The 26,035-nt window shown below is 37.7% G+C and overlaps 1 protein-coding gene and 1 pseudogene across 2 annotated transcripts in view; one reads left to right on the top strand and one right to left on the bottom strand.

Annotated features, from left to right (window-relative positions):
- The window catches only part of LRRC36 (leucine rich repeat containing 36), a 91,893-nt gene that overhangs the window by 46,992 nt on the left and 18,866 nt on the right, over positions 1-26,035 (top strand). For both annotated transcript variants that reach the window (XM_037816153.1, XM_037816154.1), the window contains exon 6: positions 23,135-23,262. In XM_037816153.1, coding sequence (XP_037672081.1) covers positions 23,135-23,262 — 128 coding nt within the window. The remainder of the gene's footprint in view (positions 1-23,134; positions 23,263-26,035) is intronic.
- On the bottom strand, positions 4,425-5,432 carry LOC119518788 (annotated as a pseudogene).

Genomic DNA, 26,035 nt, shown 5'->3' on the forward strand with positions numbered 1-26,035 from the left:
CATCTTCTAAACACTTGAGTATAGGTTGTATTTTGTTCCTTGAACACTTAATAATGACACGTACATTTCCTAAGAACAAAGTTACTTACTCACTTATATATCCACCTTAAGGACAGTTATCAAGTTCAAGAAATTTAACATTGATATAAAGCTAATAGTCTATATTTCAATTTTTTATATGTCCCAATAATGTCCCTTTTTTTTTTTTAATAATGTCCTTTTGAGCTTCTTTCCTCCCTTGTTAGAACCTACCTAGGATTGTGTATTACCCTTAATTGCCATTGTCTCTTTAGTTGCTTTTTCTTTCCTTTTTTAATTGTGGGAACATATATATACATAGACTTTCCCATATCAACCACAACAAAGCCTACCATTCAGTAGGATTAAATCACATTCATTATGTTATAGTACCCTTACCACTTTCCATTATTAAAACTTTCCTGTCTCCTCAAACAGATACCCTACAACCATTTTGCATTAACTTCCTAATTCCCCTGCCCTCCACCGCTGGCAACCTGTACTCTAATTTCTGTCTCTATGAGCTTCCATATTCTCCAGTATTTTCATTGTAGTTACCATGGGCTTAAAGTTTAGATCCAAAATCTATAACAATCACAGTGGCTCTGATACCAACTTAATTTCAATAAGTGTACACAAACATGTTCCTATATCCATCTATCTCCCCAACTTTATGTAGTTCTTGTCACAAATTACATGTTTATACATTGAGTCCCAAACCACTTATTTCCCCTTACATTTTATGCATTTGCCTTTTAAATCCCATAGGAAGTAAAAAGTGGAGTCACAAACCAAAAATAAAATAGTACTGACATGTATGTTTTCCCCCATCATTACCTGTACTGTAGATCCTATTTCTCCATGTGGCTTTGATCTGTTATCTAGTGCTCTTTCCTTTCAACCTATAGAACTCTCTTTAGCATCTCTTGTAGGACTGGACTAATGGTAATGAACTCCATCAGCTTTTGTTTGTCTGGGGATGTCCTAATCTCACCTTTATTTTTATTTTATTTTGTTTTGTTTTGTTTTATTTTATTTTATTTTATTTTTTATTAGAGGAGTTATAGATTTACAGAAAAATCATACATAAAATACAGACTTCTCATATACCATCCTGTTATTAACACCTTGCATTAGTGTGATACATTTGTTGCAGTTGATGAGGCAATGGTTTTCGGTTGTATTATTAACAATAGTCTCTGGCTTACTTTAGGCTTCAGTTTGTGTTGTATGGTCCTATAGATTTTTTAAAAATTTTATTCTAGTAACATATTTACAACCTAAAATTTTCCCTTTTAATCACATTTAAATATATAATTCATTGCTGTTAATTACATTCACAGTTTTGTGTTACCATCATAACCATCCATTACCAAAACTTTTCCATCATCACACATAGAAACTATGTACAATTTTACTCCCCATTCCCTACCCCCACCCCAGCTCCTGGTAACCTATGTTCTAGTTTCTGACTGTGAATTTGCTTGTTCTAATTATTTCATATCTGTGAGGTCATACAATATTATTCCTTTTGTGTTTGGCTTATTTCACTCATCATGATGTCTTCAAGGTTCATCCATGTCGTCACATGTATCAAAACTTCATTCCTTTTCATGGCTGAATAATATTCCATTATGTATATATACCACAATTTGTTTATCCATTCACTTATTGATGGACACTTGGGCTGCTTACATCTTAAGGCAATTGTGCATAATCCCTCTATGAACGTTGCTGTGTAAATATCTATTCATGTCTCTGCTTTCAATTCTTCTGGATATATACCTAGAAGTAGGATTGCCAGGTCATATGATAATTCTATATTTAACTTGTTGAGGAACTGCTAAAGTGTCTTCCACAGGAGCTGCACCATTTTACATTCCCATCAGCAATGAATGAGCATTCGGTTTCTCCACATGCTCTCCACCAATCACCACTTGTAATTTTCCATTTTTTTTAACAGTAGCCATTCTGCTGGGTGTGAAATGGTATCTCATTATGGTTTTGATTTGCATTTCCCTAATGGCTAATGATGTTGCTTCTCATTACAAATCTAACAGCAGGGAAGGGAAGGGTTCTTCACAGGCAGTGGTCATATATTGGCCCATGTTTTGCATATGTTAAACAAGACACCTAAAGCATTTTCTTAGTTAATTAAGGTAATCAATAGATCATATATGGTGTTTACATCATTTTTTAAATGGGGAATCTAGGTGTCTATTTTTCTCCCAAGGGACTAAGAAGGGAAATGTATCTTTCTTTCTGTACCACTCTTAGTATAAATGAAACAACTATGTCTCTGGATATTATTATCACTTATTGAGAATTCCAGCAGTACTAACCTATCAATGGATTCTATACCCAGATTTATAAATTGATTGTTTCTAACTCACAAGACATTTTGTCATACACAGTATTACAAATGAGTATAACCTAGTAATATATTTAATTGATGATGTAGCTAAATTACTAGTACTTATTTGTAAGCTAAGATGGCAGAGATCTTCTATGTATATACTTCTATTAGAATTGGCTCATCATTATGAGCCAATCAGATTCCAGACATTTATTTATAGTTCTGTTTCAGTGAGCTTTATTTTGATTCGGTAATCTTAACTTGACCTAAACTCCTTTCTATTGTTCCTGATCATTTTGAGAGTTAAGAAAATAAGATATTTATGTTAGGCCAGATCCTTTAAGCAAAATTTCCCTCACAACTGACAAGTCAGTAGTCATGTCAAAATTAACATAACATTGTTGACAGATAATATAAAAATAAGATTATTTCCTTACATTTAATTTAAAAATTTGATATGTTAGTCAAGAGTTAGACAGAATGTTTGTGTCAATATGGAGACAGCAATCTTTGACCATATTCTTGACTTCAGAAGAGAAAATTTGTCATAATTTTAATAAGGAAAGTATGACTGCATTTTTAAAAATTGTCAAAATTTTAGCTTTGGGGAATGTAGGCTAAATATATAAAACTAATACTTTTTACTAATATTTTACATTGAAATATAGTAATTGGTTATAAAAATCACAAAAATGTTATTGTTTTCAAAGCTATGCTTCTATTTACATTATATGAGAGGTGTATGTAGAGAAAAGTTGAGCCTTTGTCTTTTAAACATATAGTCAGTCCATGATTAGGTAATGATCAGATAAAATTTATAACAACATGTTGAAAACTTCTACAATTAATTTATAATTGCCATATTTATAAAGAAACTTCTGGGTAAGAGAACCTTTTAAAAACAGATTGTTTGAAGGAGAGTCTAAAGTTGTATGTAATGGTGCCTAAGAGTCTCCCCCTGAGTACCTCTTTGTTGCTCAGATGTGGCCCTCTCTCTCTCTAACTGAGCCATCTTGACAGGTGAACTCGCTGCCCTCCCCCCTATGTGGGACCCAACTCCCAGGGGTGTAAATCTCCCTGGCAACGCAGAGTATGACTCCTGGGGATGAATGTGGACCCGGCATCGTGGGACTGAGAGTATCTTCTTGACCAAAAGGGGGATGCAAAATGAAACGAAATGGTTTCAGTGGCTGAGAGATTCCAAATGGAGTCGAGAGGTCACTCTGGTGGACATTCTTATGCACTGTATAGATAACACCTCTTAGGCTTTAATGTATTGGAATAGCTAGAAGTAAATACCTGAAACTACCAAACTCCAACCCAGCAGTCTGGACTCCTGAAGACAATTATATAATAATGTAGATTACAAGGGGTGACAGTGTGATTGTGAAGACCTTGTGGATCACACCCCCTTTATCTAGTGTATGGATGAGTGGAGGAATGGGGATAAAAACTAAAGGACAAATGGGGTGGGATGGGGGGATGATTTGGGTGTTTTTTTTCACTTTTATTTTTTATTCTTGTTCTGGTTCTTTCTGATGTAAGGAAAATGTTCAGAGATAGATTGTGGTGATGAACGCATAACTATGTTATCATACTGTGGACAGTGGATTGTATATCATGGATGATTGTATGGAAAAAAAAAACATACAATAAAAGAACATTTCAAAGAGACCATTAAAAAACAAAAACAAAAACAAAAACAGATTGTTTGGAGTTGTATTGAGGCCCAACATTCATTTGTTTTAAAGAGCTATGACATTTGTAAAATTTTTTTCAACTTAGGAATATGCAGTTAGTTGTATGGCTTCTTCAGTCAGTTATATCTATACTCTTAAAAATATGTCTGTTATTCACTTAAGTACTACTGGATCAGTAAGACTACTTGCACAGACAAAAGTAAAGACTTTGCTTTCACATTAAAATTATATGTGTTTTACAAGATAATGCCTGGAAATATTTTGGAAAAAAACTATTAATGCCCTTGACTGTAACAGTTCATTGCATTTTTCCACCTGTTTTTCAACGTCAAGTACTTTACTTCAGAGTTTTAAGTTCTAGTTTTCCTCTTATCTTCAAATAGACTCTTCAGCTTATAAACTTGAATGGCCAATGCCACCACCATGACCACCAAATTAACCATAGACCAGAAACTGATTCTGTCAAAGTTGCTTTCCTATATATTTCAATCACAACCTTCAAATGCTCCAAGCAGAGTTTGGATATGACCACTTTTGTTTAGTCTGGACTTGATGCTATTGATGGATTCCAGGATGTCTTCTAGTTTCATATCCAACATATCTGTGCCAGTAATAATATTTCTTCCAATCTTCTTGTTCTTGATCCTGTTCTCCCATATTATCCAGGATTAATTCAAAGAAAATCACTGTTCTGGTTTGCTAATGCTGCCATTTTGCAAAACACCAGAAATGGATTGGCTTTTATAAAGGGGGGTTATTTGGTTACAAAGTTAACAGTCTGAAAGCCATAAAGTGTCCAAGGTAAGGTGTCAACAATAGGGTACCTTCACTGGAGAACATTTTGCCTCCTGGAGAGGTAAGATGGAAATCAGTATCTAATCCTGCTCCGTCTAAAACTTGGTTCTTGGTCTCCGGTGAGGCCTTCAGGAGCATGGACTGGTAGAAACGCTCTTTCTGGTAGGCTGGAAGAGTAAACGTGAGTCGCTGTGCAAGGGAGGTGTGAAGCCGGCGGCCCCCACACTAGCATGGAGGGAGCAGTGACCAGGAGGAGCACCGGGAGAGCAACCACATCTTGTTGCCCACCCCTGCAGGGGTGATCTCCCACTGGAAGAGACGTGGGAGGAGTGGGTTATTGGCTCCTGAGCGCCCCTTTTCCTCTCTGGACTCCTCTTGGTTGGTAGAGAAACCTGGAACCTGAAGAAACTCCAGGCGGTGGCAACGGCGGCAAACGCTCCCTCCTTTTGACCATTTTTAAAATTGGATTGTTTGTCTTTTTGTTGTTGAGATGAAGAATTCCTTTATATATTCTGGATAGTAAACCTTTATTATATATGTGGTTTCCAAATATTTTCTCCCATTTTGTAAGTTGTTTTACTTTCATGGATAAAGTCATTTGATGCACAAAAAGTTTTTCATTTTAATGAAGTCCCCTTATCTGTTTTTTGTTTTGTTGTTTGTGCTTTGGGTTTAAAGTTAAGAAACCATTGCCTAGGGACAAAAACTAAATGAAGAATAGGGTGGGATGGGGGGGATGATTCAGGTGTTCTTTTTGACTTTTATTTTTTATTCTTATTCTGATTCTTTCTGATGTAAGGAAAATTTTCAAAGATAGATTGAGGTGATGAATGCATAGCTATATGATGGTACTGTGAACAGCTGATTGTACATCATGGATGATTGTATGATATGTGAATATATTTCAATAAAACTGAATTTAATTTAAAAAAAAAAAAAAAAAAAGAAAGAAAGAAACCATTGCCGAACACAAGGTTCTGAAGTGCTCCCCTATGTTTTCTTCTAGTTCTGGTTCTGGTTCTAATATTTAGGATTTGGATCCATTTGGAGTTGATTTCTGTATATGATGTGAGGTAGGGATCTATCTTCATTCTTTTGCATGTGGACATACAGTTTTCCCAACACCATTGCTGAAGTGACTATTCTTTCCCAAATGAGTGGATCTGGCACTCTTGTGAAAAAATCAATTGGCTGTAAATGTGACGGTTGATTTTTGAAATCTCAATTTGATTCCATTGGTCTATATGTCTGTCCTCAGGCCATTACTATGCTGTTTTGATTACTGTGTTTTTGTAATAAGTTCTAAGATAGGAAGTGTGAGTCCTCCAACTTTGTTCTTCTTTTTTAAGATGGCTTTGGCTATTCAGGGCCCCTTACCCTGCCATAAATTTTGGAAGATCCGCTTTCCCATTTTGGCAAAAAGGCTGTAGGAATTTTTATTGAGACTGTATCAAATATCTAAATTGCTTTGGAGAGAAGTGGCATCTTGACGATATGTACTCTTCCAATCCATGAACATGAGATATCTTTCCATCTATTTAGGTCTTCTTTGATTTCTTTTAGCAATGTTTTGTACTTTTCTGTGTTAAAGTTCTTTACATCCTTGGTTAGATTTATTCCTAGATTTTTCATTCTTTTTGTTGCTGTTATAAATGGAATTTTTTTCTTACTCTTCCTCAGATTATTCATTACTAGTGTATAGAGACACTATTGGTTTTTGGGTGTTGATCCTGTACCCCACCACTTTGCTGAATTTATTTATTAGCCATAAGAGCTTTGTTGTGAAATTTTCAGGATTTTCTGTATATAGGATTATGTCGTCTGCAAGTAGGGAAAGTTTTACTTCTTCTTTTCTAATTTGGATGCCTTTCATTTCTTTTTCTTGCCTGATTGCTCTGGCAAGAACTTCCAGTACAATGTTGAATAACATTGGTGACAGTGAGCATCCTTGTTTTGTTCCTGATCTTAAAATGAAAACTTTCAGTCTTTCATCATTAAGTGTGAGATTTGTTGTGGGTTTTTCAGGTATGCCCTTTATCAAGCTGAGGAAGTTTCCTTCTATTCCTAGTTTTCTAAGTGTTTTTATCAAGAATTGTGCTGTTTTGTCAAATGCCTTTTCTGCATCAACTAAGATGATCATGTGGTTTTGTTCCTTCATTCTGTTAATATGGTATATTACATTAATTGATTTTCTTATGTTGAACCAACCTTGCATACCAAGGATAAATCCCACTTGATCATTGTGTATAATTCTTTTAATATGCTATTCAAATAATGTGGTTTGCTAGTATTTTATTGAGGACTTTTGCATCTGTGTTCAAAAGGTCTGTAATTTTCTTTCTTTATGGTATCTGGCTTTGGTATGAGGGTGATATTGGCCTCATAGGATGAAATAGGAAGAGTTCATTCTCTTCAATTTTTTGGAAGAATTTGAGCAGGATTAATGTTAATTCTTCTAGAAATATTTGGCAAAATTCTCCTGTGAAGCCTTCTCATTCCAGGCTTTTCTTTGTTGGGAGGTTTTAGATTACTGGTTCATTCTCTTTACTAGTTGGTTTATTGAGATCTTCTATTTCTTTTTGAGTCAGTTTAGGTAATTTGTGAGTTTCTAGGAATTTGTCCATTTCCTTTATGTTATCTAATTCAGTGGGATCAGTAGTAATGTCCCCCTTTTCATTTCTGATTTTCATTATTTGGGTCCTCTCTTTTTTATTTTGTCAGTCTAGCTAAAGATTTATCAATTTTATTGATATTTTCAAAGAATGAACTTTTGGTTTTGTTAATTCTATTGTTTTTTATTCTCAGTTTCATTTATCTCCATTCTAATCTTTATTTCCATCCCTCTGCTTGCTTTGGGTTTATTTTGCTCTTCTTTTTCTAGTTCTTCCAGTTTTGAAGTTACGTATCTGATTTGAAGTCTTTCTTCTTCTTTTTTTTTAGTTTATTTTGAAATAAATTCAAAGTTATAGGAACAGTTGCAAAAACAATACAAACCCCATACACAGAACTCCAGCATACCCTGACCCCCCTCCCCTGATACCCCAATCCACCAACTTTAACATGCTGTCACACCGTCATTTCTTTCCCTCCCTCCCTATCTATCATCCATCATCTATTGCTCTGTCTTCTGAACATATGAGAGCTAGCTGCACACATCCTTGAACAAACACTATAATTTACATATACAATTCCCATAAACAAGAACATTCTTTTATGCAACCCATTAAGCGCAGCTAAGAAGTACAAGAGATTCAACATTGATACAAAGCTTACATTCTATATTTCCTTTTTTGTTTTTTTCCTTATGTCTCAACTGTGTCCCTTTGAGCCTCCTGTCCTCCATCCTCAGATCCCATCCAGGGTCATCCTTGGCATTCAATTGTCATCTATTTAGACTGTTTGTTTTTTTTCTCAATTGTGGAAACATATATACAGCCTAAATCTTCTCATTCCACCCCCTCCCTAGCCTTCCATTAGTGGGATTAATCACATTTAGAATGTTGTAATGCTATCTCTTTCCCACCATCCATTACTAGAAATTTCCCTTCACCTCAAACAGCAACCCTACACTCATTTCTTAACTCCCCATTGCCCCTTCCCCCATTTCTCTTAACCCATACTCTACTTTTCATTTCTATGGTCATAGTCTCTGATAATTTCTTTGTGTTTACTGTGGGGCTTAAAATTAACCTCTTAAATCCATAACAATCTTGTTTTTCTTTGATACCAACTTAACTTCAATAGGACACATAAACTATGTTCCTATACTCCCCCATTCCCCACCCCCATTATATAGTTCTTGTCAAAAATTACATATTTTACATTGAGTTCAAAACCACTGATTTGTCATTAGAGTTTGTGTATTTTATATCATGTAGGAAGTAAATAGTGGAGTTACAATTCAAAAATTATTGACTTCTATTTGTACTCCATTGTGGTCAGAGAATGTGCTTTGAATATATTCAATTTTTTTTTTTTAATTTATTGAGGCTTGTTTTATGTCCCAGCATATGGTCCCTTCTGGAGAAAGATCCGTGATCACTAGAGAAAAATGAGTGTCCTGGTGATTTGGGATGTAAGGTTCTATATATGTCTGTTGAAAGTCTCTATATCTCTTTCTCCTTCCTTTGTTTCTCTGTCAGTAGGGCTCCCTTTAGTATCTGAAGTAGGGCAGGTCTTTTATTGGCAAACTCTCTCAGCATTTATTTCTCTGTGAAAAATTTAGGCTCTCCCTCAAATTTGAAGGAGAGTTTTGCTGGATAAAGTATTCTTGGTTGGAAATTTTTCTTTCTCAGAATTTTAAATATGTCATGCCACTGCCTTCTCACCTACATGGTGGTGGCTGAGTAGTCACAACTTAGTCTTATGTTGTTTCCTTTGTATGTGGTGAAATGCTTTTTTCTTGCTGCTTTCAGAACTTGCTCCTTCTCTTCAGTATTTGAGAGTCTGATCAGACTATGTCTCGGAGTGGGTTTCTTTGGATTTATTCTATTTGGAGTTCGCTGGGCATTTATGCTTTGTATATTTATATTGTATAGAAGGTTGGGGAATTTTTCCCCAACAATTTCTTTGAATACTCTTTCTAGACCTTTACCCTTCTCTTCCCCTTCTGGGACATCAGTGAGTCTTAAGTTTGGACGTTTTATTTTATCTATCGTATCCCTGAGATCTGTTTCGCTTTTTTTGATTTTTTTTCTCCATTTTTTTCTTTCGTTCCTTCATTTTCTGTTCTGTGGACTTCTAGGACACTGAGTCATTGTTCAGCTTCCTCTAAGCTTGTATTATGAGTATCCAGAGTCTTTTTAATTTGGCCAACAGTTTCTTTTATTTCCATAAGATCTTCTATTTTTTTATTTACTCTTGCAATTTCTTCTTTATGCTCTTCTAAGGTCTTCTTTATGTCCCTTATATCCTGTGCCATGGTCTTCTTCATGTCCTTTATATCCTTTGCCATGTTTTCGTTCCTCGATTGTAGTTCTTTGATTAACTGTGCTAAGTACTGTGTCTCTTGTGATATTTTGATTTGGGTGTTTGGGATTGTGTTCCCCATATCGTCTGGTTTTATCACATGCATTAAGATTTTCTGTTGTTTTTGGCCTCTTGGCATTTGCTTTGCTTGATAGGGTTCTTTCAAGTTGTAAAAAAAAATACCAATCTAATTTTTCAGAAATACAAGTTGGTGGCATACACTTTCTCTAACTAACCAGCAGATGGTGTCTGTGAGTCACCTATACCCCTCAAGTCAGTTCTCCTCAACTTTGTCCTTGTGATGTGTGAAGAAATGATTCTTGTGGGGTTCAGTTGGTGAACGCAGTTTGGGTGTGTTGCTGGAGCTGTCCACTCTGAATGTGGGGCATGTGTTCCGGTGGCTAGGACGCAGGGCAGCTTTAATACTCAAACCTTCCAGGTGTTTCTGGAGATTCAAGGCCGCTGCAAAAGTCGAAGCCTTCATTTCAGTTCTGCCCCAGACCCTCTCTGTCGCTGACCCACAAACCACCAGCATTGACGTAGCGTCCCTGGGTTTTCCGAGTGGACCGCTCTTCTCAGCTGTGATCTTCCAGGACCTCTGCTGAGGGAAGGCTGTGCTACGTCACAAGTGTGCGCCATCCCTCAAGGGAAGCCCCGGGCCACTGGGCTGTGCAAGGGTGCTCTCAGCTTGATGCAAAGATGGCTGAACGGGGCGTCTCAACCCCCACTCTCTCCTCGCACAGTTCCTCCTTCCCAGCTCTGGGACAACTGGCGCGGCTCTGGGCTGTGGGCACTGCCCCGGGCAGGAATGTCTCCAGCCCACCGGGGAGCCAGCTGCAAGCAGCAGGGTTTCTTTCTCCTTCCAGCTCCCTCCTCTGCTCCCCTGGCCCTGAGGGAATCTGCAGCAGGCTATCCTCCACGCCAGACACCAAGAGGCCGGCTCAGCCTGCTCCTGCCGTGCTTCACTGCATGGTTCCCACCATTGCAACTGCAGCCACTCCTGGGTTTTTCCTTTTTTTTTTTTTTTTCCTAAAAGAACCAGTCCGTCTCCAAACACCAACCCCCCACTTCCCCACATAGCAGCGTGGCTGCAGGTCTTTCAGCTGGCTTACTCACTCATTTCAGAATGCAGACTCCCAGTTTCACCAAGTGTACAGTCCCTGTGGTTATAGCAGACCTTGTCCAGCTGGTGCATTGCTGAAACTGGTATTCTGGGTCACCTTCTGGTTTTTATCTAGTATTTTTCACGGAGGTGTTTTTTTGCCCTGTCTCTCCTAGCTGCCATCTTAGGTTCTCCCTTTCTTCTTCTTTAATGTAAGAATTTAGTGCTATAAATTTCTCTCTCAGTACTGTCTTTGCTGAATCCCATAAATTTTGGTATGTTGTTTTCATTTTCAATTACCTCAAAATATTTCTTAATTGTGATTTCTTCTTTTACCCATTGGTTGTTTAAGAGTACATTGCATAATTTCCACATATTTATGAATTTTCCATCTTTCCATCTGTTATTGATTTCTAGTTTCATTCCATTGTGTTTAGAGAAAATACATCGTATGATTTCAATATTTTGAATTTATTCGAAATAAACTTAAGACTCATATGTTGTTTTGTAACATAACATATGGTCCATCCTAGAGAATGAATCATTTACACTAGAGAAGAAAGTATATTCTGCTGATGTTGGGTGAAGTCTTATATATATGTAACTGTTAGGTCTAGTTGGTTTAGAGTATCATTCAAGTCTTTTATTTCTTTATTGATTTTCTGTATAGATGTTCTATTCATTGTTGTAAGTAGAATATTCTCTCTGACCTTTTCTCTCTTCTTCTGGGACTCCCACAGTGTGTATATTGCTATGCTTGATGGTGTTGAGTTCATTTGTCAGCTCTTTCAGTTCATCTTTCCTGATTTCCTTTAGTTCTTTGTCAGTGCTTTCCTTTAGCTCTTTGAGCATATTTATGACCATATTTTAAAAGTCTTTGGTATGTCCCAGGTCTGGTCCTCTTCATTAATAGTTTCCAAGGCTTTCATTGTCTCCTTTGTTTGGGACATCATTTCCTGTTTCTTTGTCTGTTTTGTAATCTTTTGTTGAAACTCGAACATTTTGATATTTTAATGTGTTATTGCTGGGATTTATACTCTGAGGCGTCTGTTCCTTAAGCTGGTATCCAGCTAGCATTTTGACAGTGCATTCCTTGAATGCCAGGAGCTAACATAAGAAAAAAAAAAAAAAAGGTAAAAAAGAAAACACCTTTCTTAGTCTTTACAGATTGACCGATGCAAGTGCTCTCCTTCAAGGGCTTATCCATACAATGCGTGTAGAGAATAGGCTCCAGGCCAAAGCATAGGGGCCTCCCTGCTCCTTTCTGTACATGTGTGTCTTGTCATGGGCATGTGCATGTAGCCCTATGAATTTCCCCATTTACATAGATATGAGTGTCCCCTCTTCCCTAGGAAGCAGTTTCCCCAGGGTCCTGGGTACTGCACTATGTGTCCTATAGCCAGTAATTCCTTGCCCTAGGCATTCTGGAGCAGTGCTCAGTGAGCTGCTTCCTTCTACCTGCAGGGCAAGCTCTGGGCTGGTGCGCCCCTCAGGGCACCACCAGAGAGATTGGGCCAGACATGCCTGCTCCCAGTATGTGCCCAAGGGTTACTCTTCTCCCTCCAGAACTGGAAGCAAGTATCTATATACTGGGAGCTTGGCCTGGCTCCACGTTGAGCTGGTGAGAGGTCAGGGAGAGGCTCTCCAGGGTACCACGAGATCCTCCTGCTTTTAAGTAGCTTTCTTGATTCAGTGCTCACCTTGTTATACAGTCCTTTAACTGTTTTCTGGAACTCTGAGAAAGATTTTTCTAACAGTTCAAGCAGGTTATTCAAAGCTTCTGTTGGGGGGATGAGCTTCGAAGCATCTCATTCCACCATTTTGATCGGAAAATGATTAAATAGATTGACTATGTAGTTTAAACATTAAGGTTTTTCACTTCATAACATAAACTATATTTTATTTTATTTTCCTCATATCTTATCTATCCATGAGAACATTTATTAAGTCCTTTTTACAGTATTTTATGGTACAATTAGCCGTAGTGGGTTATGATTTTTATTTTCCTTGTTTGGAAGTTTCAGTCAATGTAAGTCATGGGAGCATGGATTGCTTTACTTCATTTTAAATATATTTCAAAACTGATGGAATTTTAATGTAAGCATTTTGGAAAATACTGCAATGCATGAAGAACAACATTTTAATCACTCATAAGGCACCCCATAAAGAGAATCACAGTTAACATTTTGGTATATAGCCATCTAGTCTTTTTTTCTAAGTACAAACGTTTATATATCCATTTCCAGACAGAGAAGATTACATTGAAGCATCATTTGACCACCTCTTTTTGTATGAACTGAGTTAGACTTCATGTTTGTCACAATTTATCGTTAGCATACACAAACATTCACTCCATCAGTTATAATGTTTTAAAGTGCACAATCTCTACTGAAAACAAACTGCTTTATTAGATAGAAGGCCTGCTTGTAAAGGTTCTTGGCAGCTCCAGCTGCTGCTTGGATTTTTTTTTTTAATAATGAAATTTATTTTTCTACTTTGAAAGGTTAAAGAGCTTTGCTTTCCACTGAAAATTGAATTTCTGCTAAATCCCTGAGGAGTGTTGCCTGTAAGCACAGTTGGTAATTCAATATGATTTAAAGTGGTTATGTCATGTTAATGGTTGTGACACAGGCTAGGAGAAAATTTTCTGGAGAATAGCTCTTACTAGCTCAGTTGTGTAAAACAATGCTTTGCCACCAGTCATGGGCAGGGAAACTCCACTATGTTAGATCCCCCACCTATTCCCCCTAACCACATAATCTTTTACTCTTTCAAAGGTTCCTCTCTCTTTTCCCATACCCCCCAAAAGAGGATACTTAGGTTATGTCTTCAGGCTCTCCTTGTTTTTTCTAAACCCTTTGCCCCTTATTGAGCTCATCTCTCTCCACAGCTTTATTTGATTAGTATAGATGACTCTTAAAATATATAGGTCCAGCTTTGACAACCTGCATCAGTCTTTCACTGTACCAGTACACTTCTGTTGGCCAAATAGTAATATACACTTGGAATCACCCCTGTTTAATTTTTCCACCCCTCGAGCTAAAAATGTCAAAACAACAACAAATGAACCCTTTCCCCAGCCCTAAGCAGCAGCTAGGGTTTCCTTACCATCAGTGTTATCATCACTCTCCCATTCCCTAAGCTCAGATCATATCGGGGTTTGAGGCTGCTGCTCCTCTAAAGCCCAGCTGAATATTCATATCTTGTGGTATGATCCATGATTGACGAGTCTTCCTTTCATTTCCTAATAGTCTCTTAGCAGGGAGATTGCTTTTACGATCTCTCTGTTAAACAGATTAAGATTAAGCAGCCTCTCAACTTGCATATAATTGTGCTTAAGAGTCTCCCCCTGAGTACCTCTTTCTTGCGCAGATGGTGGCCCTCTCTCTCTCTAACTGAGCCACCTCGGGCAGGTGAACTCACTGCCCTCCCTGCTATGTGGGACCTGACTCCCAGGGGTGTGAATCTCCCTGGCAATGCAGGATATGACTCCCAGGGATGAATCTGGACCTGGCATCGTGGGATTGAGAATATCTTCTTGACCAAAAGGGGGATGCAAAATGAGCCGAAATAGTTTCAGTGGCTGAGAGATTTCAAATGGAGTCGAGAGGTCACTCTGGTGGACATTCTTATGCACTATATAGATAACACCTCTTAGGTTTTAACATATTGGAATAGCTAGAAGTAAATACATGAAACTACCAAACTCCAACCCAGTAGTATGGACTCCTGAAGATGATTATATAATAATGTAGATTACAAGATGTGACAGTGTGATTGTGAAAACCTTGTGGATCACACTCCCTTTATCTAGTGTATGGATGGATGAGTAGAAAAATGGGGATAAAAACTAAATGACAAATAGGGTGGAATGGGGGGGATGGTTTGGGTGTTCTTTTTTTACTTTTATTTTTTATTCTTATTCTGATTCCTTCTGATGTAAAGAAAATGTTCAGAAATAGATTGTGGTGATGAATGCATAACTATATGATCGTACTGTGAACAGTTGATTGTATACAATGGATGATTGTATGGTATGTGAATATATTTCAATAAAACTGAATTTAAAAAAAAATTAAGCAGCCTCTTAATGCTTAATAACGAGCTTTTACCGAATGCAAACTCTGAGCCAGGTATTGTGCATTATCTCAGTTAATCCTCACAACAGCCTTGAAGGTATTATTTATTATCCTTGTTTTACAGGTGAGGAAACTGAGACCCAAAGAGGTGAAATAACTTTCTCTAGTTAACCAGTAAGTGTCAGAGCCAGGATGTAAACTTTGGTCCATCTGCCATCAAAGCCCGCTTAACCATTATATGATGGTTCCTTCAATTCAAGTCTCTTCTACCTTCAATTCATTTTTATACTTTGCTGCTAGATTAATTCTCTTAAAACACTGCTGTGATAATTAGTTACACGTGCCTGCTCAAAAATTTCCATGGCTACTGTGGTGGTTTGACACTATGTACCCCAGAAAATCATGCCTTTAAAATTAATACATTCCTGTGGGTGTGGACCCATTGTAAGAAGGCTCTTTTGGTGCGGCTATTTAAGTTAGGCTGTGACCCACCTCATTCAGGGTGGGTCCTAATCTTCTTATTGGAGTCCTTTATAAACAAAATGAATACAGAGAAAGCTACAGAAACAAGAAACTTAAAGTGAAGAAACCTAGAAGAGAAGGGAGAGACCAGCAGACGCCTATGTGCCTTGCCATGTGACAGAGGATTTCAGGATTGCCAGCAGCTGGTTTTCAGAAAGAAAGCATCATCTTGATGAAATCTAGACTTGGGCATTTTCATGGCTTCAAAACTGTAAGCTTGTAAGCTGATAAATTCCCATTGTTAAAAGCCAAGCCATTTTATGGTATCTGCTTTCGGCAGCTTAGCAAACTAAAACAGCTTCCACTTGCCTACTAAATTTAAGTCTGAACTGCTTAACCTGGCATAAAAGGCTCTCCCAAGCTTTGGCTGCAGTTTGTCTCTTTAGCCGAACCTGAAACCTTATCTCCTATTTCTCAACTACACATGAGCTTGAATCAAACCAAACCACTCACTCTTCCACAAATAGTCCTTCCTTTCTCCCTTCTCTGCACTTGAACTAATACTATTCCTTCTGCTTGGAATGCTTTGATTAAAATCCTACCCTTTCTTTGTGACCCAGTTCAAAGTTCATCCTTCAGTGAAATCTTCTTTGATTCCCCAACAAAGTTTTTTTTCCCTTTTACATATCTTCTGGTTTACATATTCTGGAAACAGAAAATACAAACATTCCTTTAAGTACTTTCAGCATCATTAGGAAAATGAGATAAACATGAAAGAGCTTAGTAACACATACATGTGTAAATGTCAAATGAATGATACCAGTCAGTGTTCCTCAAACTCAGAGCTGTGGATGCCTAGTCCAGAGAGATACCTCAGAGGTCCACAGGCCATGCAAGACTTTGCTTTTGTGTTTTTGTTTGATGATAGTTAGAAAAAATATTTTTAAAATGTAAAGACAAAACAACTGTTTTGCAGAAATAATCTGCTTTTTAAAAATATTTTCATAGATAGTTTTTAGTCTCTTAAATTGCAGTTTCTCAAATTGGCGTCATATTCTCAGGGTTTATGAGAATGTCCACGGGTGTGGACAGTTGCATGCTACAGAAGCTCAGAGTGTGCTAGGAGCAGATTGGGACAGGCCTTGTGGCAGGATATGGAGAACAAGGTATCATGCCTTAAAGGCCAGGGTGGCCAGAAAGTAGGCAGAGGGCCTTCTGACTGGTGGGATTAGTGAGAACAGATGTGTGAACGTGGTAATGCGTATGGCAGGGTCTTGGAGAAAATGGAATGAGTGGTATGGTTTGGGTAGAAGGTCAGATTATCGGAGAGCAATGAATGCCTTACTAAAGATAATGTACAGTTACCCTGTAGACGTGTATGTGGCACACATATTCTATGCTGAAAGGGACCCTGGTCGCTCTTTTAGCCAATTCCTTTTGCCTTTAAATACAATCACAACTAAAATATACTGGTCTAATGAATACCTTATTTTAAAATCACATAGAAAAATTCATGTCACCCTCAGTCTCTTTCATGTGCCTAACAGATGTGTTAATGTCTTCTTTATAACTCATTGAAATCCATCCCATTTTAACCTGTTGATCCTTGGCTTCTCTTGGTTTAGCCATGATGGTGTTTCAGTTGGATAAAGGTTAGCTGGTAATGGCAGAGACCTCCCCAAATAGTGGCTTAAACAAGTTAAGAGTTTTCTGTCTCACCTAGGAACCCAGATGTTGGCAATAGCACTGGTATGGGAGGTTCTAAAGGGGCATAATGGATATGGGGAGTGGAAATGAAAGCAATTCAGCAAACAAGTACCTGTCTATTGAACAGGTTCTGCCTCAAGGGCTAGGCATGCAAAGAAATAACAAGACAGTGTCAAATCTTCAGGTTATCCCAATCCAGAAAGACATCACAGGTCACAAGTTCCTCCGAGACAGAGCTCTGTTGGAGACAGAATGCTATGAGGGAGAGACAAGAGCAGTTAGTACTAACTGGGGACCTGGGAAAAGGTTTTACAAAAAAGGAGGCATATATATTGGGCATTGAATCAAAATAGGATTCAATGGGCATAGATGATGGGAAAGGGCATCAAAGCAGAGAAAAACAGGAGTAAATACAGGTGTGAAAGGTTAGTTTCTGACTGGAGCTAAGGTGCTTGACTAAGGTCAAATTGCAAAGGGCCTCTTTACTAAGAATTTTTACTTTATTCTCCTGAAAATGGGTAACAAAGGTGTTTCAAATGAGAGACATGATTAAATGTGTGCTTTAGAGATAACTCAAGCTAGATTCAGTTAGATGGGCAGGAACTGGAGGCAGTAGTCCAATAGGAGATAATGAAGTTCTGTCTTGAACTAGGGTAATAGCAGTGTGAATTCAAATGAGGAAGTACAGACTGATTAACTCTTTGAGGATATGAAAGCAAAACCTGGAGACAAAATATTAAGTATGTTTACCTGTAATGTTTTGCTAGGGAGTCCAAACTTCAGAAGAATTGGATTTCTGAATAAAAAAACAACAGATATTTAAGGGAGGGAGATTACTAAGATCACAGCAGTAACAGTTCATGGACGGGAAAAAAGTCCACCAATTTCCTTTCATGATTATCAAATCTGCAATGGTCATCACATATTAATATTGCAAAAGTCAGGGATTAAGTTGTTTTCATTAGTTAGTAACTAAAAGGAAATGGCTCAAGACTTCATTTATCTGAGATACTAATAGTAGGCAAGTTATTTCTGCTTTTAAAATTTTACCTCAAAGTGTAAATTGCTTTTTTCCTGACATAATATATGAGGTACTTAGACATAATGGAGACAGAGGAAAACGTCAGTTTTTGTCTTTTCTAAGAGTGATCCTGTATCTTGAATATGACACTAAAAGTACAAATGACAAAAAAATAAAAATACAATAAATGGGACCTCATCAAATTAAAAACTTTTGTGCTTCAATGGACATTATCAAGAAAGTGAAAAGACAAGCCACAGAATAAGGGAAAATGTTTGCAAATCATACCTCTCAAAAGGGTCTAGTATCCAGAATATATCGAAAACTCATACAACTCAACAATAAAAAGTCAAATAACCCAAGTTAAAAATAGACAAAGGATTTGAATAGACATTTTGCCAAAGAAGACATACAAATAAACACATCAAAACCAGAATGAGCTATCACTTCACAACCCACTAGGATGGCTATAATTTTTTTTAAAAAGAGAGTTTTAACCTGTGTTGGCAGGGATTTGGAGAAATTGGGGCCCTCATATGTTGTTATGGGAATGTAAAATTGTGCAGCCAGTCTGGAAACAGTCTGGCAGTTCCTCAAAAAGTTAAGCATAGAGTTATATGATCAAGCAATTCCACTCCTAGATATATACCCAAAAGAACTGAAAACAGGGACTTGGACAGATACTTGTATACTAATGTTCATAGTAGCATTATTCACAATAGCCAAAAGGTGGAAGCAACCCAAGTGTCCATCAACAGACAAATGGTCTATACATACAATGGCATATTAAGCCATTAAAAGGAATGAGTAGAATGATACAAGCTACAGCATAGATGAACCTTGAAATATTATGTTGAGCGAAATAAACCATATAAAAAAGGGCAAATATTGTATGATTCCGCTTACATAGAATGTCTAAAATAAGCATATTCACAGAGACAGCAAGTAAAGCCGAGCTTACTGGGGGCCAAGGGAAGGGGGGAGTGGGGAGTTATTGATTAATGGGTAGAGTTTCTGTTTCAGTTGATGAAAAAGTTTTGGTAATAGATGGTGGTGATGGTAGCATAACACTGTGAATGTGATTAATGCCATAGAATTATACACTTAAGTGGGGTTAAAATGGGAAGTTTTGTGTTATATATATGTTACTGCAAGAAAGAAAATTTAAGTGTATTATGTAGATAAAAAAAGGAATTAAGGTGCTGATACATGCTACAACATGGATGAACCTTGAAAACATCATGCTTACCTAAAAGAAGCCAGGCACATTTATAGGAAATGTTGACAACAGGCAAATCCATAGTGGCAGAAAGTAGATTAGTGGTTGCTGGGGGCTGGTAGAAGGAAGGAATTGGGAGTGACTGTTAATGAGTATGGGGTTTCTTTTTGGGTTGATGAAAATATTCTGGAATTAGATAGTGTTAATCGTTGCACACATCTTTGTGAATACACTAAAATCTGCTGAATTTTTCACTTTAAAATGGTGAATTGTAAGATATGTGAATTTTATCTAAATTTTTTTAAAAAAGCTCTCCCTCCCCCCATGCCCCCCAAAGAGTGATCCTATAAAACTTGATAATGGATTGAAATTTGAGTTGAGTGAGAGTCAAAGAACAAGTTTCTAGTTTGAGGGATTGGGTGAGTGATAATCCCAGTACTGGGGACAGGGGAGCAGGGAGACTACAGAAGAGGCCCAGAAGTGAAGATAGTGAATGTGGCAGAAAATGTTGACTTTCTAGTGGTCTGTGGGACACTGTTTGGGACTGTTCAGGAAATTTTGATCTGGACATCCGAAGAGAGGTCAACAGTAAGGGATTAGGTTTAGGATCATCCAGGTTTAGGGGATAGCTGAAACCAAGCATAGCACTCAGCAAGAGTTCAGCCCTTGAAGGATTTACTTACACCAGGAGGTGGGTTGAAAGAAGAAGAACCTGTGATTCTGGGAAAGAACATAAGTGTGGTGGGAGGAAACCCAGGGTCTTGGGTCTTGTGCACTGGAAGTGCTGTTCTGCAGATCAGGGTGAGAGGAGGCCTGAGCCCCAAGCCACTGTGTACTTGCCGCTCTCCCCCGCACCTTTCATTTTTATTTCTTACAAAGAGTCAGGTTACAACTGGCAATTTCTGTTCCACCCTGTTTTTTCAGTGCTGCTACCAGGAAGGGGACAAGGGGATATAAAAGTTTGAGAGCCGATGTCTTTTTGAGAAAAGTAGTTCTGTGAAATACAATGCTGGAGGAGCATCTTGTATTTCAGTAGGATATTTTGATACCAGAATGCAACTCAGCAACATGAAATGTTTTAGAGCCCCAAATGGACTGAGGAACTGGGTTCTCAAGAGGCTGGCTCAGTCCACTCTGAATTCTCAGCTGAATTCAGAGTTTTCTGTTGCCAGAGCAAACAGATGAGCACTAGTAGAAGAATACAGTGTTTGACTAATGCCCAAGTTTGTTTGTTTGTTTTAATGCATTTTTTTTATTGTGAACTTTAACATATATACATAACAGTGATAATTTTCAAAGTACGATTTAACAAGTAGAGGGCAAATTTCAAAGAATATCATGGGTCACAGTTCCATAACTTCAGCTATTTCCATTATTGTAAAATATAACATACATACAGAAAGGTGTTAACTTTCAACATACAGCACAACAAACAGTTATATAGGTAATTTCAAAAGTTGTTGTGGGTTACAGTTCCACAGTTTCAGTTGTTTCCTTATTATGAAATATAGGGTATATGCATAAAGGTGAAGACTTTCAAAGCACAATTCAATGAATAGCTGTAGAGAAAATTTCAAAGAATGTTATAGATTACAGTTTTACCATATCATTTACCTCCTTCCAGCTATTCCAACACCCCAGCATCTAAACAAATATATATATATAAAGTTTCAATATTCATAGACCTTTGCTAAATCTTATCTTGTTTGTTGCTACCCCTTCCTCTGACTTAATCTCTTTCTCCATCTTCAGGGGTGTCTAGGCAATGAGCACCCTAACTTGTTCATATTGAAAGGGGTTGTCGACAGAATGGGGAAGGGGCTGTATCTCATCATCGTTCTTAAAGAGGCTGTTGCCTCTGGGTTTTGGGACTTGTCTGGCATAGGAACACTGTAGACTTAAGTTTCTGAGAGATAAAACTTAGTGAGTGTGTGGAATATGACTCCTGGGAGGAATCTGGACCCGGCATCATGGGATGGAGAACATCTCCTTGACCAAAAGGGAGATGTAAAATGAAATGAAATAAGTTTCAGTGGCTGAGAGATTCTCAAAGGAGCCGAGAGGTCACTCTGGTGGGCACTCTTACGCACAATATAGATAACCCTTTTTATGTTCTAATGAATTGGAATAGCTAGCAGTCAGTACCTGAAACTATCAAACTACAACCCAGAACCCTTGAATTTTGAAGACAATTTATGAAAATGTAGCTTATGAGGGGTGACAATGTGATTGGGAAAGCCATGTGGATCACAGTCCGCTTTGTCCAGTGTATGGATGGATGAGTAGAAAAACGGGGTGGGGGGGGGGAGAACCCAGTGTTCTTTTTTACTTTAATTGTTCTTTTTCACTTTAATTTTTATTCTTATTACTTTTGTGTGTGTGGTAATGAAAATGTTCAAAAATTAATTTTGGTGACGGATGCACAACTATATGGTGGTACTGTGAACAATTGCTTGTACACTTTGTGTGACTGCATGGTACGTGAATATATCTCAATAAAATTGAATTATTAAAAAAAACTTAATGAGTGTATCTTTTATAGAATCTCGGGTAGGGACTTAGGTATTTGGGGACAACTTTTGGTAAGGGCATGGCATACTATGGCCATTTGAGATGTCTAGCTGGAGCTTGCGTGAAAGAAACCTCCAGGATAGCCTCTCAACTCTATTTGGGATCGCTCAGCCACTGCAATCTCAGCTTATTACCTTTCTTTTTTTCCCCTTTTGGTCACGTAGGCATTTTCAATCCCTCACTGCCAGGGCCAGGCTCATTCCTGGGAGTCATGTCCCAGGTCACCAGGGAGATTAATTCCCCTGGGAGAGATGTCCCTCTTTGGGGGGAGGTTAATGAATTTATTTGCGAAGAGAGAAAGAGGCCCAAGTTTTTAACGCTGTATCTTAACTGGTACTCAGCCCTACTTGCAAAACTTTCCTAAACAAAAGCAAAACAGTCATTTTCATCCAACTTCCCCTGGAAGACCCCAAATCCAAGAATTCTACAATTAATAAGTATCAAGAATGTACAAAAACTTTTGTACAAGTGTTACAATCTAATAGAATTCATAACTGGCTCTTTTGATAACAGTTTCTAGGTAACAAACACTAGGATACAGGTTTTTTGTTTGTTTTATTTCTAAAGTTGTTTCTTTAACCACAGGTCAAATGCTGGGAGACCTAGGGATTTAGCATTCTCTGAAATAGGTCTTGATTATTCCTTCTTTTTTTTTTACAAATGAAGAAATTGAGGCAGAAAGAGACTGGTTTGAAACAGTGAATCAGTACGGACTGCTGATTTGAGCCTTGCAGAAGGGTAATCCCTGGAATCTGTTCCCAGTATGTCCCCCTGTAATTGGAAATTCTTGAATTGATATAAAAATTCATCATTTGTTCTCTTAGGAAGTATGTAAAATATTTGCCTTTCTCTTAATTTCTATTGAGCATTTCCTGCTTTATGAAGTCCTTTCATATCCATTATCTTGTTTTAACCTCACCTCAACCCTTAAGAGATAGGCAGTTTAGATTTTTCATCACTATTTTACAAATCAAATGACAGATTTAAAGAGGATAAGTGATTTGCCCAAGGTTTCCAAGTGGTGTCAACAGAACTAGATCTCAATTTTGTGACTTCCTTTCCAATATCTTCCTTTAGGACGTGCTGCCTTTGAAGTCTGGTCAGTGCTTCATTGTATGCCTTTTCTTTTAATACAGACTCAAACAAAGGACTTTTTATTCCCTTCTCCAACCGGGAAATAAAGGATTCCCTAATGAGTACTTCTGCAACCCAGGGCAACAGTACACCAGATCAGAAGTTAGATACTTTCCCACTGGGGACACAGGTAATGTATTCACTTTCCTGCTGATCCGTTGTCTAGTTAATGATTAATACTAATAATTCAGTGGATTCTCAATATTTTATGAAGGTCTAAGGGAACTTGTTTGAAGGTATTTTAGATCTTTTTATGAAAAGGCAGGGAACAGGATGCAGAGTATCTTCTCCATTAATTTCAGTCTCCTCTTTCCTCTCCCCTATTAACTGTCATCAATAGTATATTTATCCATGTAACTATAGCACATTTTATACCAGATATTTTGGCCCTCAAATAGAGATGCAACTGTTAAAGGGTAAAGATGGCATAGAAATTATGGTTAGTGGGGAGGCAGAGATCATGAAAATTTTTAGTGAAAATATTAGTGGGAGAGGAGACGCAAGCACCATGTAAGAATTACATATGAGTGTGAGTGAATATGATATAAGGAACAGAATTGACTAATTTATATTCATCTTATTCCTTTGTCTACCATTTCTTTGCTAAGTATATGAGCAATGAAATTGCTGAAAAGTAGTCAGATAGAAGGAGAAAGAAGCAAAGCCTCTGATTAATCCACAAATTGGGTAATCAACACTGCACTAATACAAAGTTAATTAGAATTTTTTTTTTTTTTATTTGAGTATTTGGATACCTTCGTCTTATAAAAAAGACATTAGCATTTAGCTGGATTCTTTGTCTTTGGAGATTCTGGTTAGATACCTTTGAAATGATTTCAATTACTATTTTTTTTAATGTTAGTGCTGATTTACAGGAAATGAAGACAAAGGATTCTCCAATCTACAGTTCTTAGATCAAAGCAGAAAACAAACAAAAAACAACTTCTTTGAAATTTCTTCTTAAAGTAAAAGAAAAGAGGAAATTGAATACCTTGCCTGTTTATCATTTCAGTTTAAGAAATAGGGAAGTGAGACGGATGTCTTTCTCTCTGTGACTGCCAGAAGGATACTGAATACTTTAAGATTAAAAAACAAACAAAACTTGACTAGCTATTAGAGAGATGCAAATTAAGACCACAATGAGATACCATCTAACACCGATTAGAATGGCTGCCATTAAACAAACAGGAAACTACAAATGCTGGAGGGGATGTGGAGAAATTGGAACTCTTATTCATTGTTGGTGGGACTGTATAATGGTTCAGCCACTCTGGAAGTCAGTCTGGCCGTTCCTTAGAAAACTAGAAATAAAGTTACCATTCGATCCAGCGATTGCACTTCTCGGTATATACCCGGAAGATCGGAAAGCAGTGACACGAACAGATATCTGCACGCCAATGTTCATAGCAGCATTATTCACAATTGCCAAGAGATGGAAACAACCCAAATGTCCTTCAACAGATGAGTGGATAAATAAAATGTGGTATATACACACGATGGAATACTATGCGGCAGTAAGAAGGAACGATGTCGTGAAACATATGACAACATGGATGAACCTTGAAGACATAATGCTGAGTGAAATAAGCCAGGCACAGAAAGAGAAATATTATATGCTACCACTAATGTGAACTTTGAAAAATGTAAAACGAATGGTTTATAATGTAGAATGTAGGGGAACTAGCAATAGAGAGCAATTAAGGAAGGGGGAACAGTAATCCAAGAAGAACAGATATGCTATTTAACGTTCTGGGGATGCCCAGGAATGATTATGGTCTGTTAATTTCTGATGGATATAGTAGGAACAAGTTCACAGAAATGTTGCTATATTATGTAACTTTCTTGGGGTAAAGTAGGAACAGGTTGGAAGTAAAGCAGTTATCTTAGGTTAGTTGTCTTTTTCTTACTCCCTTGTTATGGTCTCTTTGAAATGTTCTTTTATTGTATGTTTTTCTTTTTTGTTTTTTTTTGGGTTTTTTTGTTAATTTTTTTTTCCATACAGTTGATTTAAAAAGGAAGAAAAGGTTAAAAAAAAAGAGGAAAAGAAAAAAAGGAAAAAAAGATGTAGTGCCCCCTTGAGGAGCCTGTGGAGAATGCAGGGTTATTGGCCTACCCCACGTCAATGGTTGCTAACATGACCACAGACATAGGGAACTGGTGGTTTGATGGGTTGAGCCCTCTACCATAGGTTTTACCCTTGGGAAGACGGTTGCTGCAAAGGAGAGGCTAGGCCTCCCTATAATTGTGCCTAAGAGCCTCCTCCCGAATGCCTCTTTGTTGCTCAGATGTGGCCCTCTCTCTCTAGCTAAGCCAACTTGAAAGGTGAAATCACTGCCCTGCCCCGCTACGTGGGATCAGACACCCAGGGGAGTGAATCTCCCTGGCAACGTGGAATATGACTCCCGGGGAGGAATGTAGATCTGGCATCATGGGACGGAGAACATCTTCTTGACCAAAAGGGGGATGTGGAAGGAAATGAAATAAGCTTCAGTAGCAGAGAGATTCCAACAGGAGCCGAGAGGTCACTCTGGTGGGCACTCTTATGCACACTTTAGACAACCCTTTTTAGGTTCTAAAGAATTGGGGTAGCTGGTGGTGGATACCTGAAACTATCAAACTACAACCCAGAACCCATGAATCTCAAAGACAGTTGTATAAAAATGTAGCTTATGAGGGGTGACAATGGGATTGGGAAAGCCATAAGGACCACACTCCACTTTGTCTAGTTTATGGATGGATGAGTAGAAAAATAGGGGAAGGAAACAAACAGACAAAGGTACCCAGTGTTCTTTTTTACTTCAATTGCTCTTTTTCACTCTAATTATTATTCTTGTTATTTTTGTGTGTGTGCTAATGAAGGTGCCAGGGATTGATTTGGGTGATGAATGTACCACTATGTAATG

Source organism: Choloepus didactylus, chromosome 22 (assembly GCF_015220235.1).
Source record: "Choloepus didactylus isolate mChoDid1 chromosome 22, mChoDid1.pri, whole genome shotgun sequence".
Lineage (NCBI taxonomy): Eukaryota > Metazoa > Chordata > Mammalia > Pilosa > Megalonychidae > Choloepus > Choloepus didactylus.